At 33.2% G+C, this 20,875-nt stretch overlaps 1 protein-coding gene across 1 annotated transcript; it reads right to left on the reverse strand.

Moving 5' to 3' along the window:
- Positions 1-1,115: 1,115 nt before the first annotated feature.
- On the reverse strand, positions 1,116-19,912 carry LOC139512311 (sodium/glucose cotransporter 4-like). Its single transcript, XM_071299820.1, has 15 exons — positions 19,180-19,912; positions 18,681-18,752; positions 16,699-16,803; positions 15,501-15,560; positions 14,921-15,025; positions 13,736-13,841; positions 12,681-12,761; positions 11,815-12,020; positions 11,183-11,318; positions 7,844-7,951; positions 6,310-6,460; positions 4,185-4,353; positions 3,205-3,420; positions 2,049-2,187; positions 1,116-1,533 (listed from the first exon to the last, which is right to left on the reverse strand). Exons 1-15 carry the CDS (start codon positions 19,261-19,263, stop codon positions 1,298-1,300), a joined length of 1,974 nt encoding a protein of 657 aa, XP_071155921.1. The 5' UTR covers positions 19,264-19,912; the 3' UTR covers positions 1,116-1,297.
- Positions 19,913-20,875: the final 963 nt, after the last annotated feature.

Consider the following 20,875-nt stretch of genomic DNA (forward strand, 5'->3'; position numbering starts at 1 on the left):
ATTCGAAATAACATAAAAAATGTGGTGCACACTGTTAAATAACCCGCTACGCGCGTTATTCAGTGTGCACCAAATTTGTTATGTTATTTCTTCATAGACAGAAAAAATATTACAGTCATTCCTTAAAAAGATAAGAATGTCGATGACAGTCAACGACACAAATACCATAATATATCCTTAGTCATGCTGTTATAATGCGTTCTACAAAGATTAATTCCAAATACAATATTATAGAAAAGTTCCGTTGATATAAATAAAGGCAACAGTAGTATACCGCTGTTCAAAACTCGTAAATCGATGGACAAAAAACAAAATCGGGGTAACAAACTAAAACTGAGGGAAACGCATTAAATATAAGAGGAGAACAACGACACAACATTAAAATGTAACACACACAGAAACGGACTATTAAAGCATTACACAAAATCCGATGAGAATAACAGATAAAATTATAACATCAAAACCAAATACATGAGTTTGGGAAAGAAAAGTACCGTGACACGTCTTATAGTAATGTGAATTCAAACTCAAATATAAGAGAAAACAAACGACACAACGGAAACACAATGGTAAAATGTAACACACACAGAAACGAACTATGATATAACAATGGTAATATTCCTGACTTGGTACATGACATTTTTTTAAAGAAAAATGGTGGGTTGAATCTGGTTTTGTGTCCCGCCAAACCTCCCGCTTTAATGGCAATGTTAAATATAACATTAAAATGACAACATAACATTACAGGACTACAATACAAATAAATAGGAGAACATATTAGACAAAGAAACACATGAACCGATGGAAGCTGCTAATATGGGAATTTTTTTTAATTAATTTACTGCCAACTTGCTAATGGGCAGTAGCTAGTATATTTTATTTGAATTGTTAAACGGCATTATGAAGAAAATTGAGAGTGGAATTTGGGATTTTGTCAAAGAGACAACCAACCGACCAAAAAGCAGAAAGCAGTCAAAGCCAACTAACGGGTCTTCAACACAGCGAGAAAATCCCTCACTCGGATGCGTGCTTCGGCTGACTCTTAAACAAAATTGTATTCTCAATATTAATTTCAAATGTAAATATGGAGAGGAAGAAATCAAGGTAATAAAAAGGAGATGTATTAAATTTAATAGCCTAATATGTATAATGGTGTGCTACGTTATATTCAGTAATACATTATTATACAAGTGAACTAAAACAAAGAACTTAATAAAATACATTTTTCTTAAATGTGCTGCCTATAATATGTACACATAATTCTGTCTACAACTTTATTATGAGTTGTTTAGTCTTTTTATCTATAAAAGCCATATAAAAATGCAACAACTACTAATCCTATTCCAGCATTTACGTTTAGAATCGTTTTCCACGTTGGATGTTCTGTTAAATATTCTCTCGTCTTTGCCTCATCTAGTTGAAGATTTTCTGCACTATTCCCATCTGACATGCCACAAATCATATTCAAGATAGTTTTATGACATTGCTGGTTTGTTTCATTGGAATCTTCAGGTGGTTCCTGAATCGTTAGACCTGTAGGCAAAAATGATAAAACTTATTATAGTCTTAAACTCTTATTTTTAATAACGGATTTTTGAAATCATTAGTATTTTCAATCAAGATATATATTAAATTCTTTAATGCATCTCAATTAATTTCTGCAGTTAACTAAAACATGAGTTTATTCTCAATCAAACTTGTTTATGATAAAACGTTTTAAGACGTTAGAGCTAGCAAGTTCCGCATTTTATCCCACTGTAAGGTATACAAGGTTATTCATTATCACATGTTAGGGATATATTCATTTTTTTCTCCTTACCTTGTCGTTTAACGTTTTGTATATACTTAAAAAAAATCGTTTTCATTCTACGTTTGCTCTTGATTTATGAACAATCTATAAAAAATATTTATTTACTTCAATCGCTTGAGCGAAATGCTAGGCAGATTCAAAGAAAAAAATCACGTCTTTGTAAAGCTCCACGTTAAAAAGACCTCTAAAATCTCTGAATTTCGGTTTAACCCGAATGTTCGGAATCATGTTATCTTACCATTCTTCGACAATGCCGTTTCGTTTTTCGTTTCGGATGCATCTGTTTCAATAGTTTCCTGAACTGCTTGTTTGTCAACATGATCTTGATGGTCAACCGGATGAGGCTTTATTCTCGTCCACCATGTTACGCCCTTCAACTTACAAAGTAAAGGAACAACATATGTATACATGTACATCATGTGAGAATTAAAAAAAAATGTTTTAACTTTAATACATGACAATCATGCACGAATAACAGATTATAATATACTACATCGTCTGTCTTTTATATTAATTTGTGTATTACAGTTATTAAATGTATATTGAGTTTTTAAATTGATATATAATATATATTCTAACCCGAAATATTAAACGTACTGGAGAAAACTTCCTATTAAAGTAATATTCCGAGAACGGTAATGACAAAGCAGCACCAAATCTGTATTTTTGGCACCTGTGACAAATTAACTTTCAAAGATTGTAAAATGATGAAACCATAACATTGGAACCAATTACTGGTAAATATCTTAATTGTTCGCAGAAAAGATTTGTATTCACCATTGCCATAAAAGTGCGAGGTTTTGGCTAGCCACAAAACAAGGTTCAACCCACCATTTTTTCTTAAAATGTCCTGTACCAAGTCAGGAAAATGGCAGTTGTTATCTTATAGTTCTTTTCTGTGTCTGTTACATTGTTGTTTGTTTTTTGTTGCACTTAAGTGTTTCTGTTGTTTAGTTGTTTTCCTCTTGTGGTTTATGTTTTCCCTCGGTTTTAGTTTGTAACCTGGATTTGTTTTCTCTCAATCAATTTATGACTTTCGAACAGTGGTATACTACTGCTGCCTTGCAAATACATTTCGGACACAAAGTTAGCTCGTTTGTAAAAGTATCGTCTGAAAATATAACATCTGAATACAGGTATGTTTACTGCAATAAAGTTGCATTATTTAAAAGGAATGCGTTCGAATAATGGCCATCTACAGAACAAAGCTGCATTTTCAAGTTTCCTCACTGTTCGTTCATTGATAGATGTAGATAAACTTTTCAGCACCAAAGATTTCCTGTTTCTGTTGGTTTTTTTTTAAAGCAACTGTTATTCCTATAGCTATAAATATACGTGTAAGATCATATATACGGGTATTCTTTACATCAAATATTGAACTAAATATTGCTCACCTCCTCTTCAGATTGAGATGACGTTAACAAACTTATTACGACCATTGCAACGGACGTTATGATGACATTAAGACTCCCAAAATAAGTATAATGGACGTCTAGAAGTATTGAAGGCCTCGTTTCTGGATCCCCACAGTCAGGGGCAGGATATGCCAAATCTATTGCCATTCGGATTATTCCAATGGTATGTCCAATAGCTATACCATAAAATGCACCCTACAATTGAAGGCAGATGTGTATATTTAACAAATTAAATGTACCATTTCTTTAAAATGACGAATGATATAGTTGATTGGCATAATATAAACGTAGGATAAAAAATCCAAAGCTTATGGTATACTTTTCTCTAATCCTTATCAGGAATCATAAAGGCCACTTTTTTGTATATAAAAGGTTTGTGATCATCAAACCAAAAAAGGCTCAACGAGAACAGTTAAACCGTCAAACCGAAATTTTGAATTTGTGAAATTTAAACTCACTTTGAGTTCAGTTTGCATATCACTTGTTTGAATTATGTTATAGACACTTGTCATTGCTTGTGTTCAGACACTTTGTTCTGAATGTACATGACATTTATAAGGAAGGCATAAATCAATCAACCAGCCATCAAAATCATACTAAATCTTGTAATCATGGCAAATGTTTAGCTGAAGCTGTGTTGTTACATACTATTGTCTTTTGACGTTTATTTATATATTTTGCTATTATATATAAGTATACTAATAAAATAATAATGTCAGTAGTTTCTTCATGTCCATTCTTGTATGGTTAAGTAATTGTACAAAATACACAACTGTCCAGTGTACACATTGGCGATATTTCTTCATATTTTGCCAGTGAACAGATATTTTATATAATTTGTACTACTGATTTCAAGTTTTTTAAGTCAATACCATTTGGTGCATTGATTCATTTTTACAAATATGTAAAATATATATGTACAAAATCAAAATGATTTAATTTTAAGTTGAGAGACTTACATATTCATTTGTTCGCTTCCAAAAAACACCAAGGACGAACAATGCGCCGATTGGTGTTCCAAGGTATCCTTGAACCGCTTGTATATAGTTGAAGAGTTGTCCTCCTTGAGATGAGCGTACTAAAGGTATCCATGCGATACTTACTCCGCATAGTACTATGATAAATAGTCTGTAAAAAAAAGGTTCGGATGAGAACAGGTATCCTCATAAAGAATGAACATAATACAAATTTGAATAGATTTTCAGATTCACTTGTTATAAATAATACCAAACGCCCTGTTATAAATAGTATCAAACACGGTCATCCTCTTTCCCTAAGTTAAAAGTAAACTCAGATCAGAAAAACTTTTTAACTGTGTAGATAGAGCTTTCTTTAATTTAAATTGGTTTACTCGATATCAAAGTATCCGCTTCACTTCGTGACAAAACGAATAAAATACTAGTAACAGGATTCTTTATAATGTAATCCTACGTACTGCAACTTTAACATTTTACAATTGAACGCTCAACTAATTCGTTTTTTTTACCTATTATGTCTGTTTGTTTTGACCACACATGGTTGGCAATATAATTGAGGTATATGCAACTGGTTTAAAATTTAGCTATCTATCAAACCAAGATTATTTCACTTTTCCGACATAACCAGCCATGTGAAACATTAATCAGTTAAATAAAGGCAACAGTAGTATACCAGTGTTATAAAGTCATAAATGATCCGAAATCGATTGAGAAAACACAAATCCGGGTTACGAACCAAAACCTAGGGAAACACATCAACTATAAGAGGAACACAAAGGAATATATAACAGGAACACCGAAGTGCAACAACAAAAAAAACCACTAGAAAATCGGGTATATCAAACGACTATACTGGTCTCTAAAGATCTAAGAAAATATTTCGCTAGTAAGTTGAAAAACTGAGACATTGTATCGGTCAGGCAATTCGTCATGGCAGCCATTAAATGAAACACTGAGACATTGTATCGTTCAGGCAATTCGTCATGGCAGCCATTAAATGAAACACTGAGACATTGTATCGTTCAGGCAATTCGTCATGGCAGCCATAAAATGAAACACTGAGACATTGTATCGTTCAGGTAATTCGTCATGGCAGCCATAAAATGAAACACTGAGACATTGTATCGTTCAGGCAATTCGTCATGGCAGCCATAAAATAAAACACTGAGATATTGTATCGTTCAGGCAATTCCTCATGGCAGCCATTAAATGAAACACTGAGACATTGTATCGTTCAGGCAATTCGTCATGGCAGCCATAAAATGAATCACTAATACATTGTATCGTTCAGGTAATTCGTCATGGCAGACATTAAATGAAACACAGAGACATTATATCGGTCAGGAAATTCGTCATGGCAGCCATTAAATGAAACACTGATACATTGTATCGGTCAGGTAATTCGTCATGGCAGCCATTAAATGAAACACTGAGACATTATATCGGTCAGGAAATTCGTCATGGCAGCCATTAAATGAAACACTGATACATTGTATCGGTCAGGCAATTCGTCATGGCAGCCATTAAATGAAACACTGAGACATTATATCGGTCAGGATATTCGTCATGGCAGCCATTAAATGAAACACTGATACATTGTATCGGTCAGGAAATTCGTCATGGCAGCCATAAAATGAAACACTGAGACATTGTATCGGTCAGGCAATTCGTCATGGCAGCCATTAAATGAAACACTGAGACATTGTATCGTTCAGGCAATTCGTCATGGCAGCCATAAAATGAATCACTAATACATTGTATCGTTCAGGTAATTCGTCATGGCAGCCATTAAATGAAACACAGAGACATTATATCGGTCAGGCAATTCGTCATGGAAGACATACAATGAACAATGAACCTGGCAGTTGTTATCAAATACTAGTAGTTAGTTTTTATGTACATGTAGTTGGCGTTTGTTTTTGTTGCAGTTTGGTGTTCCTGTTGTTCTTCTGTTTTCCTCTTGTATAGTTGATGTGTTTCCCTTGGTTTTGGTTTGTAATCGATTTACGACTTTTGAACATCGGTATACTACTGTTGCCTTTATTTATAGGTCAAAGAATGGCCTGTACATAAGGACGTACATTTAAACTCATAAGTTCATACATACCGACCAACTATTAGAAGTTCCCTTTCGTGTGCGTGAGGTCGTATACGTCTCCACAGATCCATAGTGAACACAGTGCTAGAGCTGTTAAAGATGGAGGTAAGTGAACTCATGATAGCAGATAACATTACCGCCATCATCAAACCTCGTAGCCCTAAACACAGACAATAACACAATGAGTGAACTCATGATAGCAGATAACATTACCGCCATCATTAAACCTCGTAGTCCTAAACATAGACATTAAATAATAATACAATGAGTGAACGCATGATAGCAGATAACATTACCGCCATCATCAAACCTCGTAGTCCTAAACATAGACAATAATACAATGAGTAAAAGCATGATAGCAGATAACATTACCGCCATCAAATCTCGTAGTCCTAAACATAGACAATAATACAATGAGTAAATGCATGATAGCAGATAACATTACCGTAATCATTAAACCTCGTAGTCCTAAACATAGACAATGATACAAGGAGTAAACGCATGATAGCACGAACCACGAGAAAATCGGGTATATCAAACGACTATACTGGTATCTAAAGATCTAAGAAAATATTTCGCTAGTGAGTTGAAACACTGAGACATTGTATTACAGCCATCATCAAACTTCGTATACCTTAAATTTAAAATGCATTCGACATTGTTCAAAACAACAATATTTAATAGTATGTTTACTATATAAAATGAAATCTCGAAGACAGACAAATTAAGAATAACTGTTGTTGTTCCTTTTGAATTTGATTTTGATTTTTAAGATACTGCTTAAATGTTAGGTAATTTCGTCTGACTTTGATTTTGATTTCAAGGTACTATTAGAATGTAGTAAAATCCTTTTGACCTTGTTATGATTTTCAAGATTTTGCTAGAATGTAAGTCATTTCTTTTTGACTTTGAATTTTATTTTCTAGATAATGCTAGCGTGTAAGTCAATTATAATTATCTTTCTTCTCCCTGTTAAGAATTTTATTTTTAAATTTGAAATTGATTTAACTAAATTAACATTCGTGCCTTGATAAAAAGACAAATTATTAAACGTACAGGGTTATAAGCAAACAAACCACATCTGTTCTGTTCGAAGCATTATTAGTGTTATTCAGAGCTTAAGGTTTAGACTGGAATTGTATTGGGAATGATGTAATCAAAAAGGTCTTAAGACTATGATAAAATATTAAATGCTTCTTTTTTTTTTAATTTACAAAGTGTTGATCTATGATCAATTGTATGAAGCCATGACGGTGCTTCGTTTGATGAATGTGAGCACGATCAACGCTTTTACAACCTAAATAAATTACAAAATAAAGTATTCAATTCTTACAATTAGATTTTAATTCTACAACCAAGAAATAACGAGTTTCTTGGAATTGTTGATGTGACGTTGTCATGGGAAGCACGTGCTCTCATTAATATTGCATTTCATAAGGAAATAAAATCGAATTTTGGAATGCTTCTCATCTGATGTCTCCAATCAAAATATCAGATTCTTTAGAAACATAGACGTAATGTTATTATTTCTTAATGTAGTTACCATATGGCATAAGTTCCAACACTAACTTTGGATATGCTATATTAGAGCAGCCCACTGCATTCTCACATATCTCTTGGCATTCTTTTGGATCAACACAGCCAACTTCATCTTCAATGAAATTCAATTTTATAAAACTTCATTGACATATAAATCAAAGGATAAACAATTAAACTCATCATAGATAACAGGATTGAAATTTTGTATTTGCGCCAGACGAGCGTTTGTCTATAAAAGACTTATCAGCGACGCTCGAATAAAAAAGTTTAAAAGGCCAAATAAAGTACAAAGTTGAAGAGCATTTAGAACCAAAAAATCTTAAAGGTTTTGCCAACATTAAGCTAAGGTAATTTATTCCTGAGGTGGTGATGTGTGACAAATTATAAACAAAACATAGCATAACAAGCATGTATAAATCAAAATAATATAGCATACCAGCCAGGAGTGTTCATTCGTATGATAGTTCTATAAGCTATGAGGTATTAGAAGATGATTTCATATACACAAAAACAATTAAACCTATACTGTTCAAATTATAAAATGATGTGTATGATGTATCAGTGTCTGATATAGTTGTATTTTCGATGTAATTTGCGGTCACAGTAAACATGTCAAATCAATAACATGGGATTACAGTTCTGTGAAAAAATGTCCACGCAATGACGGTATTATAGTTCGGTGAAAAAAAGTTCAAACAATGCCATGGCATTACAGATCGGTAAAAACTATCTAAGCAATGACATGGCATTACAAATCTGTAAAAATGTCCAAGCAATTACATGGCATTACAGATCAGTGAAAAAATGTCCATGCAATGACATGGCATTACAGATCTGTAATAATGTCGAAGCAATGACATGGCATTAGAGATCGGTGAAAATTATCCAAGTAATGACATGGCATAACAGTTCGATGAAAAAATGTCCAAGCTATGACATGGCATTATTGTTCGTTGAAAAAATGTCCAAGCAATGACATGGAATTAAAGTTCGGTGAAAATGTCCAAGCAATGACATGGCATTACAGTTCGGCGAAAAAATGTCCAAGCAATGACATGGAATTACAGTTCGGTGAAAATGACCGGGCAATGACATGGAATTACAGTTCCGTGAAAATGTCCAAGCAATGACATGGCATTACAGTTCGTTGAAAAAATTTCCAAGCAATGACATGGAATTACAGTTCGGTGAAAATGTCCAAGCAATGACATGACATTACAGTTCGGCGAAAAAATGTCCAAGTAATGTCATAGCATTACAGTTCGGTGAAAATGTCCAAGCAATGATATGGCATTACAGTTCGGTGAAAATGTCCAAGCAATGACATTGCATTACAGTTCGGTGAAAATATGTCCAAGCAATGACATGGAATTACAGTTAGGCGAAAATGTACAAGCAATAACATGGCATTACAGTTCAGTGAAAATGTCCAAGCAATGACATGGAATTACAGTTCGGCGAAAAAATGTCCAAGCAATAACATGGCATTACAGTTCGGTGAAAATGTCCAAGCAATGACATGGCATTACAGTTCAGTGAAAATGTCCAAGCAATGTCATAGCATTAAAGTTCGGTGAAAATGTCCAAGCAATGATATGGCATTACAGTTCGGTGAAAATGTCCAAGCAATGACAATGCATTACAGTTCGGTGAAAATATGTCCAAGCAATGACATGGCATTACAGTTCGGCTAAAAAAATGTCCAAGCAATAACATGGCATTACAGTTCGGTGAAAATGTCCAAGCAATGACATGGCATTACAGTTCGTTGAAAAAATGTTCAAGCAATGACATGGAATTACAGATCGGCGAAAGTGTCCAAGCAATGACATGGCATTACAGTTCGATGAAAATGTCCAAGCAATAACATGGCATTACAGTTCAGTGAAAATGTCCATGCAATGACATGGAATTACAGTTCGGCGAAAATGTCCAAGCAATAACATGGCATGACAGTTCAGTGAAAATGTCCAAGCAATGACATGGAATTACAGTTCGGCGAAAAAATGTCCAAAGCAATGACATGGCATTACAGTTCGGTGAAAATGTCCAAGCAATGACATGGCATTACAGTTCTGTGAAAATGTCCAAGCAATGACATTGCATTACAGTTCTGCGAAAATGCCCAAGCAATGACATGGCAATACAGTTCAGTGAAAATGTCCAAGCAATGATATGGCATTACAGTTCGGTGAAAATGTCCAAGCAATGACATGGCATTACAGTTCGGTGAAAATGTCCAAGCAATAACATGGAATTACAGTTCGGCGAAAATGTCCAAGCAATAACATGGCATTACAGTTCGGTGAAAATGTCCAAGCAATAACATGGCATTACAGTTCAGTGAAAATGTCCAAGCAATGACATGGCAATACAGTTCAGTGAAAATGTCCAAGCTATGACATGGCATTACAGTTCGGTGAAAATGTCCAAGCAATAACATGGCATTACAGTTCGGTGAAAATGTCCAAGCAATAACATGGCATTACAGTTCAGTGAAAATGTCCAAGCAATGACATGGCATTACAGTTCAGTGAAATTGTCCAAGCAATGATATGGCAATACAGTTCGGTGAAAATGTCCAAGCTATGACATGGCATTACAGTTCGGTGAAAATGTCCAAGCAATGACATGACATTACAGTTCAGTGAAAATGTCCAAGCAATGACATGGAAATTCAGTTCAGTGAAAATGTCCAAGCTATGACATGGCATTACAGTTCGGTGAAAATGTCCAAGCAATGACATGGCATTACAGTTCGGTGAAAATGTCCAAGCAATGACATGTCATTACAGTTCGGTGAAAATGTCCAAGCTATGACATTGCATTACAGTTCGGCGAAAATGTCCAAGCAATGACATGGCATTACAGTTCGGCGAAAAAATGTCCAAGCAATGAATAGAATTACAGTTCGGCGAAAAAATGAATTAGACAGGAAATTAAGTATGGAGCGCGTAACGGATTTTGCAGCCGTCATTTCCTTATATACATAACCCAAAATGTTGATGACTTGTATTCATTTTGGTGCCTGTTTGTGATTGAATTCATGATCATCTATATTAATCTGTCCAATTTAAGACGTACATGACTTCGTATTGGACTTCCGTAGGACGATTAATTTAATGTTAATGTAAATTATGTTTTAATATTCAAAAACTAGTGAAGGACAGGGTTCAGAATTGAATGCAAGAGGATGTAGGAATCACGTCAATAAGCTTACAACCCTAAATAATTTAAAAAAAAACAACAAATAAGCTATTTCAAAATGTATCATGTGTATGATAATTATTCAAACATTTATCTTCATTTCAACTATTTTATTTATGGGGAAGGTAAAACTTACTTGGATATAATGCTCTGCTTATCATTCCTGGGAAAATCATTATAAATATAGGTATGATCTTCAGATATCCAGCTAAAATGGAGCCACCTTTTGCATGTTCTAGTGATTTAGCTGCGAGTGCTCGCTGCACAATAACCTGTAATCATTATAAAACATCAGGTTAGCTATTCATTGCCGTAAAAGAACATCTAGACTATGGGCTGAACACTGGTGTTTATATGCTTGTATAATTCGGAGTCATTCTGGTGTTGGTTGTTGATGTGGTCTGTTGTATTTTGCGGTATATTTGGGGTCCTGCTATCCTTTCATATAGTACATGTAGGAACATAGTCATGTCATAGTTGCCAAGTGTATGTTTTACAATTAAATATTTAGAGACGATCATTATATGTGAGAATCGAATATAAATACAAAAGCCATAGATATCAGAAAATATGGTATTCATGAGTGCCATTGAGACAACTCTCCATACAAGTCACAATTTGTCTACAACACGAAGTCTTTGCTCATACCACCAGCAAGCTACAAAGAGCCCCAAAGTGTTTAATAACTCTAGAAATCATTTCATGTTGATCCTCCACTATACCTATTACTATGTATAACGTGAAAGTGTCTGAACACTTAGCTCATACCTGATCACAACACCAATACCATAAGCATCCAATAGAAGATTGTAAAATTAATCCAGGCCATGGATTGTCTCCAGTTACAGCATCACGGAAAATATGAAAGGCATCTTGGCGCGGAAATCCACAGGTACTGTTTGGACTTCTAATATCAGGTATAGCTTGCATATACAGTACCTCCAATTTGGAATAGCCTCCAATCTTGTTGAAACCTAGTTAAATGTATGTTACATAATCTAAAATGGTTGGAAATCGCTTGTAACTTCAATCAATGAAATGTAGTTTTTCTTAAATATTTATTTATATGAGATATAAAAAAACTAAACTTTGATGGATACATTTCTTCGCACATTGCTATAGCTTCATATGGAGGGTCATCACTGTTACTTGCGATATAATAAGAACGAATCTATGAGACACATGCCGAGTGCCACAAGTGAAGCAGGAAAGTATGACACTACCGTAACACCTGCCTTCACTTTCTGTGTTTTTGCGGTGATAGTGTTGCTCAATATTTTGTTGATATTTTGTCATTGTAAATTGTCTTTTCGTAATTTTTAAATTTTTTTTATGAATTTTGGTTATTGGTTTTATGATTAAAATTGCCCTCTTCATACCTCATCTCTCTTATGTGGATTGTCATTTAATGTTAAACGAAAAACTATCAATCAATCTCATTATGTGTAGATTTTGTATAAGTATCGAATATATAACTTTAAATTTCATTTGATTAGATTATGAATCTCTATAATAGTGTCTTTATTTGATAGAACGCTTGTGTGTGTATAATCAGGAACAGTTTCAAGAAAGATAGATATGAACTTAAACATATAGAATTAAAAAAATGACGTCCTGTCAAAAGATTAACTTACCAATTCCAACTAACGAGAAGGCCCCTATTGTCATAACAACGGTTTGAAATGTATCTGTATATATCACTGCTCGTAAACCACCTAAATCAATAAATTAACATTATCTGAACATTAAAATGATCATAAAATTCTAAATAAATGCATTATCAACACAGTCAAAATATTCAACCCGAAAAATAAATATCCAATTTCTACTGCGTTTAAAAATAATCTTATGTTGTGTCAAAACTACAAGATTTATAAAGGGTTGACTTGGTATAGACATGTGGTCCCCTAGAAATTTACTGCCCGCTGTAAAGCCGATGCTAAAGAGGGAGATAAGTTTCGCTGTAAGTTCTGGATGTATAAATACGCATCCACGTTTAAGCGGAATGTGGACGTTCCATTCAAGCCTTATGTAGAAGATTTTCGAGTTCCTATACGTTACAACATTTTCATAACTCTTTGATATGTTCTGTTATGATATGATCAAAACTGTCCTTGTCCATTATTAAAAAATATACCCTATGTTTCAGTGGCAGTCTAGATTGCCCGTCCTTCATTCATGTACCCACTTTGTATGTTTTTTTGTATTTATTGTTCATTTGTTCTCTTTCTGGCTATCCATTGAATATTAGCCATATGCCGTTGAGAAAACCAACCAATAAAATAACAGAAAAAATAAAGGATCATACATTGTATTTTAGAGTTTAAAATGATAAACAGGATATTTTACAAAGAGCCTTTTTCGGGTTGCCAATGAATACATTAACATAAGACTTAAATTGTGGACGGTACATTTCTAGAAAAATTCTGTAAAGCAAATCTATTTTTGTGTGAGTTGTATCTATACTGTACTATTCCTTCTCGATAGCATTTGACAATTTATGTTTTAAGTTTTAAAAGGAATTATAGGTAAGACATTTCGGTTAATAACAGCGTTAACACGTTCTAGTAACATAGCGCAATTTGATTCAAGTGATTCAATTTTATTTTACTGGATGCAGATCCCAACTTCTGTATCAACTACCCAGGTATCATTTTGGTCGGTGCATCACCATGCATTTGTATTTTACCTAGAATGGTATATACTCCTGTTATGATGAGAAGTCCGACTATTGATAAATACATATCCCAGCCGAGAGCTAACTTGATAAATAATGCACCAGCATAAATGCTAACCTACAAAATTAAAACAAACATCGTACACTCCGAACTTGGTTTCATCAACTGCGATTTATTTAAATTAATATAGCATATAATTGATTTGCTTATTCATCATTCGAGATAACTTGTTGTCATCTAATGTTCAGTATTTTGATTTATTAGTAGAAATTATGGAAAGGAGAGTGAGTTTCGATCTAATTTGAATTGAGATGTTTTTGCACCTTTTAAATTCTTCGCCTGTAAAAAAAAAGGCTTGAATCATGTGTTGACAGTTCCGTTCTGCTTTGTTTGTACTTCCATTTTAATTGTAAGAATAAGTATTTGATGTGGCCTTTTGTAATGTCTATTAGGTTTTTTTTGTAATTCTAATAACATCACAGGAACTTGTCTCAGAATTTTTTTTCATATATACCGTAATATCTCAGATTCCTGCCCCCCTCCCTCCCCCTAATATACCTTAATATAATTAAGGTATATATAGGGGAAACAAATCTGAGGCAAGTGCCTGTAAATAATATCCATCAAATGTTATTTCCTCAAGACATATACTATTCATAAATAAGGACAAAATTGTACACGCAAAACTATAAAACATATATCGCATAAAACTACATATAGTTTGTATTTGAATTTTGCATTCAATTCGAGCAAGATATATTATAGTTGAGTGAACTTCCAATTTAAGAGCTATTACGTTTTAACAGATTTACTTGAATGAACTTTTCAATAGTTTTCTTTGATTTACTAGTCCATAAAGTAAATGGAGTCTATTCAGTATATTACAAAATTGTTAATTATTGAATTCTCAACATGCACTAATTGGACATGCACTGTGCTTAATGCCTGTTCAAAAGAAGATAATTTAATTATTTTAAAATCATGTCTTTCATTACAAATGCATTTATATGAAGTAAAGTAAATTAATAAATTTTATGTCGTATCCTACATTACATGTGTGATTAATTTCTTTGTCAAGGAATTGATGTCCCATATATGTCCTCCGGCAATATTTTTGGTGCAAAGCTCTTTTAACTAATAATGATCAGTTAAGTATATGTGTTTTAAATTAGTTTGTTTCTCATTTCAACACTTACAGCTAACTTTGTTATAATGTATAACACAAGAGCAAGAACACTCAGATAAATTCGAAGTCTTTTCCCGCCAAATCTCTTCTCAATATATTCTGGCAACGTATACACCTGCAAAAAAAATGTAAACAGTAACGGTTTTGGCGATTTTGTAGATATATATGTATGTAAAAGCAATGTTAACAGTATGCAATGAAATGCTAAAACATTTGAAGTTTGGAAAGTATGCATTGATAGAAACAAGTCATCGTACATCCATCTGTCTAATATGTACAATATGTATTCTAATTATTTACCAGATTAAAACCGCCAATATATTAAGACAAACAGAACAATCACTTTACATTTATGACTCGGTCTGAACACACAACACATATTTTAAGAATGTAGGTAGGATGTTTGACATAAAGAATCATAAATTCACCCATGAGAATATATTATGATAAACAGTTTAGCTTTGTATTTAATGCAATAGAGAAATGTAATTTTCTGGATATTCAAAGTTTGTTTGATTTTTTTCTTCTGAATTAACAAAGTTCGTCTATAATAAAAAGGTATACATGTATTATTACATGCCCAAACTTACCCCAGCTGACACGTATACTGGCAGAAAGAACCAGCCGAGTAACAATACCAGTGGCATCGACTGCAAAAGTAAAACAACTTCATTTCTAATTGTGTCTTATGATAAGGTTTTCTTATGTTTTGTTTCATTTAATTTCATGATCAACCCCTTAAAATTGCATACAAATTGTAACAAATTTCTGTTTGGGTCAAGATTGTCTGTAGCTTACGATCGTCAAATGAAATGCCAATTTGCCCAAAAGTAAAGCTGTCAGATAAAAGTATCTTTGGAAATTATTTCCTCTCACATCTAATCTGCAGCTGATAATTTGAATGCATTACTGATATATTTATTTCAGTGAGCATTCTATTTTGTGTGTGTCAAAAATATGACAAATAACATTGCGTAGATATTCATTATTATTAAATGTTTAGTCCGACATTTTCTAAAAGAAGAAGTCGAATTTAATATGGTATACTAAACTAAATATGAGTTGCAGAAAATATAATGTACCATACTACAAATGATCAGAAATGTATGAGCGAACATTAAGGTGGTACCCAACACTACAGGGAGATAACTCTGTAAAATCAGCTAAACGTTTTGATTATGTTGTGTTGTTAAGGGAATATCAAGTTTCTCAATGATCAAAATAAGAGTTCACCAAACTGCTATATAACCAGTGTAATTTTTCTGATAAAACGGTTGGTTCAAATTTTTTTGAAATTTTTATATCTTTGTCAAAGGGTCAAAGTTAATACTTTGTCAAAATTTTAAGAAAATTAAACGAGCCAAATTAATTTTAGTCAAAGTGTTGGGTACCACCTTAAAATTGAGAATGGAAATGGGGAATGTGTCAAAGAGACAACAACCCAACCATAGAGAAGAAGACAACAGCATAAGGTCACCAACAGGTCTCAATCATTGACACCAGAATACTTCATTTCAAAGCAATCGCATACTGTGTATAACCTCTTGGTATTTTTGTCTTGAAATTCTGTAGGTACAGAACAGTGATATGTCACAGTCAGTGGCATTTGAGACGACTAGAGGGGGTATTTATTTCAAATATTGATTTATCATCTTTTATATCATGTTCGATGTCATATCTTTTCGAATTATAGCTATCAAATCGTATGATTGCTGCCTTGTGTCAAGGCAGGCAAATGTTGTCTGTGGTTTGATCATTTGAATGACATATCATATGCAAACTATTTACCGCCCATTCATAAGATATCATAGCTATACCAGCTGCCGCACCAGTCCCCGCCAAACCGACGAAATGTTCACTTCCAATGTTACTAGAAAACAGTGATGCTCCAACCTGAAACATATAAATAGGAATAATACAATATGAATTATGCTATACTTTTAATAAATCAGATCAATATCTCATATAAAAAAGTTTAATAAAGATTTTGTTGATGAATTTGCATAGTTATAAGATATTTCTTAAATCCAATGTTTTTCTTTTTTTTTTCATCCAAAGCGTATATTGTTTCGATATTATCATGTATTATGTGTATTATCAATATTAAAAGCTCAATTTTAAGATGCAGAAAATATATAAGGCAATCAAATTAATTGAAGAAAACTGATAAAACCATGTAGAAAAAAAAATAAGCTGTCGGCCGAGAGACACAAACACTATCAATAAAAAATCTGCTTTAAAGTTTTATGGTGTGTTTATCAGAAAAAGTTAATTATACATCTCCATTCGAATGTATTACAGTGTTGCCGAGGAGATAGTTTCCTGATAACATACACATTACTATCACTTTGACCTCTTTTCAATTATGTAGTTATAGTTATCATCAAATCAACACAGAAAACTAGTAGAGGATGAAACTGGCAGATACAAGCTAGTATCATTTAATAAAAAAGAAGATATGGTATGATTGCCAATAAAACTATACTCGACCTTCACCAGGGAAAAAATGGCATAGATGTTAGCAACAATAGGTCACCTTACGGCGCCCACGATCGGCAAATCCCATACCGTATATAGCAAACTCTTACAGCCCTCGAAATGACAATTGTATTACAATTCAAACGAGCCAATTAACGGAAATATGTAACTTTAAGTTGATAGATATTCCAGTGTTTTTTTTTATTGTTTTCCTTGGTATATGGATGCTACTTACTTTTGATTGATTTTTGTTTGCTTGTCTCCACCGCCTCAGCAGATGCTTACAAAGCAGCTACCAAGGGTTTATTTAAAGACTCCAAATGGTATGGACGTTTTACGGACAACATAATAAGCAGTTGGATTCAATCAGTGTTACAACTTACTATACAGATATGTTTTTATTCACAATACTAAAATGCGACATCAACCAGATTTTCAATGTATACATATATATATAGAGAGCCCAGGTGGTCGTGTGGTCTAGCGGGACGGCTGCAGTGCAGGCGATTTGGTGTCACGATATCACAGTAGCATGGGTTCGAATCCCGGCGAGGGAAGAACCAAAAATTTGCGAAAGCAAATTTACAGATCTAACATTGTTGGGTTGATGTTTAGACGAGTTGTATATATATATATATATATATATATATATATATATGAGCTAAATGATGTTTGTAATTGGAATTGAGCATGGTTTGCTTTCCTTTTCCAGAGCTCCTAAGTTTAACTCCTGATTTATGCGGGATTCGTGTTGTTTTTTCTTGAGTTAGATATGTTGTGTTTAGAGAATGGTCTTTGCCGTGTGTCTGTATGTATGTCTGCATGTCTGTATATATATTTGGTTTTCTTCTTCTACTACTTGTATCAACGACCATGATGCAATCATTGCCTGTCTGACTTTTGATTCGACTTATGAATTTGATGGTACTTTTAAATTAGTAATTGTTTTTTTCTTTTTGTCCTTTAATGTTAAACTTATATCTCCTTAAAACATATTGCAAATCAGTGTTATACAATATGTCATCTTAAAAGGAACTAGTATGCAATATCATATATCATATGTCTGGCTTAATTAAAAAAAAAACACAGCAAAGTGCAATATGACGTTTTTCAATCAGACAGTGCTTGTTTTAGCATTCTAAATAACAATGAACACACATGTGACCGGAAATGAATGTGTCAAGACACATCTTGTTATATGCTGGTCCTCTTTCTTGCAACATACGGGTATCTCATACACTGTTGTTGTCAGAGTCAGATCAAGGAAAAAGAGTTTACAGAATATAACTTACCGGAAACCATGTCATACTTCGTCCTGCCAAGAAGTAGCTGTTCACATTTCCTCTATTGCCACGGAAAACAGACTACAACAAAAGCAAAGCAGAAACCTAATGTGAAATCTTTGCAGTTATCGTTTTCTTTGCAAAAAGTCTTGTCTGTTTTTGTACGTTGAATGATTGACCAAATTAAAGGATGTATTCATTTTTATCTTTCTGAATATTCCTTGATATTTAATAATCCATTTGGTTCTTTATTGTTAGGTTTATTAATTAAAATGTTTGGTCAAAAACTTCTCTAAAAAAGTATTAAAAGAAACATAATTGCACTTCTGTAAAAATTATGAAATATTAAAATTGTTATTTCATTCATATTTTTCATACAGTTTAATATTCATATATATTCCTATTCGATTCATCCTTAACAGTATTGGAAAAGATATAATCTATGGTAAATAGACAATGAAACGTTAACATGGTAAAGTCAAAATTTCTCTAGAAGAAAATAACTTACCCATAATCCAACAAATAGGACCAATACGAAATAGACCACGACAACTGTTATATCGCCCCAATGGTCAAGACCTTTGGTCGCCATGGTCAGCAAGTATCTTGACGCGTGTAATCCGCAAGACCAAGCTTCATGTAAGAATGTATCTTAAATAATTGTAACGCGTTATCACTTACGAAAACAAACAACTGTCCAGGATCCTCAGCAATTTAGATTAAATACGAGAAACATTTATTTTACTCTAAACATGGCCGATAATCTACTGTTTTCCCTCGAAAATCTTTCTTTTATCCAGAAATCCGAAAGGGTTTGAACAGGTATTATAACTTTTTGAAATAAAGTTATTCGTGTACGCCCTTTCTTACAAAATTAAAGAAATCGCATCGTATGAATTGTAAACAACATTTCTTCATATTGAGGATAATTGACCGGCTCAAACCATTTTCGTAGAACGTTAACTACATACATTCGTACATCCTAATGTTTATCTTTAGGTCAGAATGTAAAAGTTAATCGCTTTCATTTGTTTATCTATACCAGTAAACACCTTCAATCAAACTTCTGCACTTCTAAAAATATGCTAAGATGTTCCTTATCTTGAAATTCAGTGATAAAACTTTTCTAGCTGTATATATAATATATATATCTCTAATCGAATACATACAAATTCCTGATACAAAACTAAGAGCATATATATATACATGTATAAAGTCGGATATCTTCAAGCACTCAGTGTACTCTTAATGTTTATTTATAAGCCTATTTTATGCATTGTTAAGTATACTATTTACATATCTTGGTTGCTATAAAATCCGTACGTATAAAGTCATAAGATGACAGATAAAACAGGTAAATGGAATAGTTACATTTTAAACTTTTACATTTACATTTTATGAAGTTAAACATACTTTTTTATGAATAAATTTCATTCTAACTAGGTTACATATAAAGTTTGAAAGTTTAACTCTTTCAATTTATTCCGACGAAATGTTGCTTAGGCAATACATCAATATGTACGAAGAAATCATGGTTTGGCAAACCACTACATCACCTACATCAATTTATACGAAGAAATGTGTGGTTAGCAAACACATCATTTTGTACGACATGTACGAAGAAAGAAAGACATGGTATGACAATGAACGAAAAATGTGTTGGGTCAGCGACTGGGGGACATTACTTTTTCCTTATCATAAGCTTCTGGAATACATCTCTGAAGATGTAAATATAATTGCATTCAACACACGGGACATTTCCTCAGATCGTGAATTTAGATTTTCCGACTGAATAAAAGTGGAGGAGATTTTTTAGTGTTTTGAAGCGTCAATTGGCTTGTTATATTAAAATTGAGAATGGAAATGCGGAACGTGTCAAAGAAACAACAACCCGACCAAAGAGCAAACAACAACCAAAGGCCACTAATGGGTCTTCAATGCAGCGAGAAAATCCTGCACCCGGAGGCGTATTTTAGGTGGCCCCTAATCAAAATTTATACTTAGTCTAGATGTAATTCAGTGATAATGGACTTCATACTACACTCTGAAATATATGCAATAAACTAAAACTTAAAATCGTATAAGACTAACAAATGCCAGAGGCTCCTGACTTGGCTATTTTATCATTCATTTAATTATGTTAAGCATTTAAAAAGAAATCTAAGCTAGTCAGCTTGGATCAGCAAATTCACAAATTAAGAGCC

Source organism: Mytilus edulis, chromosome 2 (assembly GCF_963676685.1).
Source record: "Mytilus edulis chromosome 2, xbMytEdul2.2, whole genome shotgun sequence".
Classification (NCBI taxonomy): domain Eukaryota; kingdom Metazoa; phylum Mollusca; class Bivalvia; order Mytilida; family Mytilidae; genus Mytilus; species Mytilus edulis.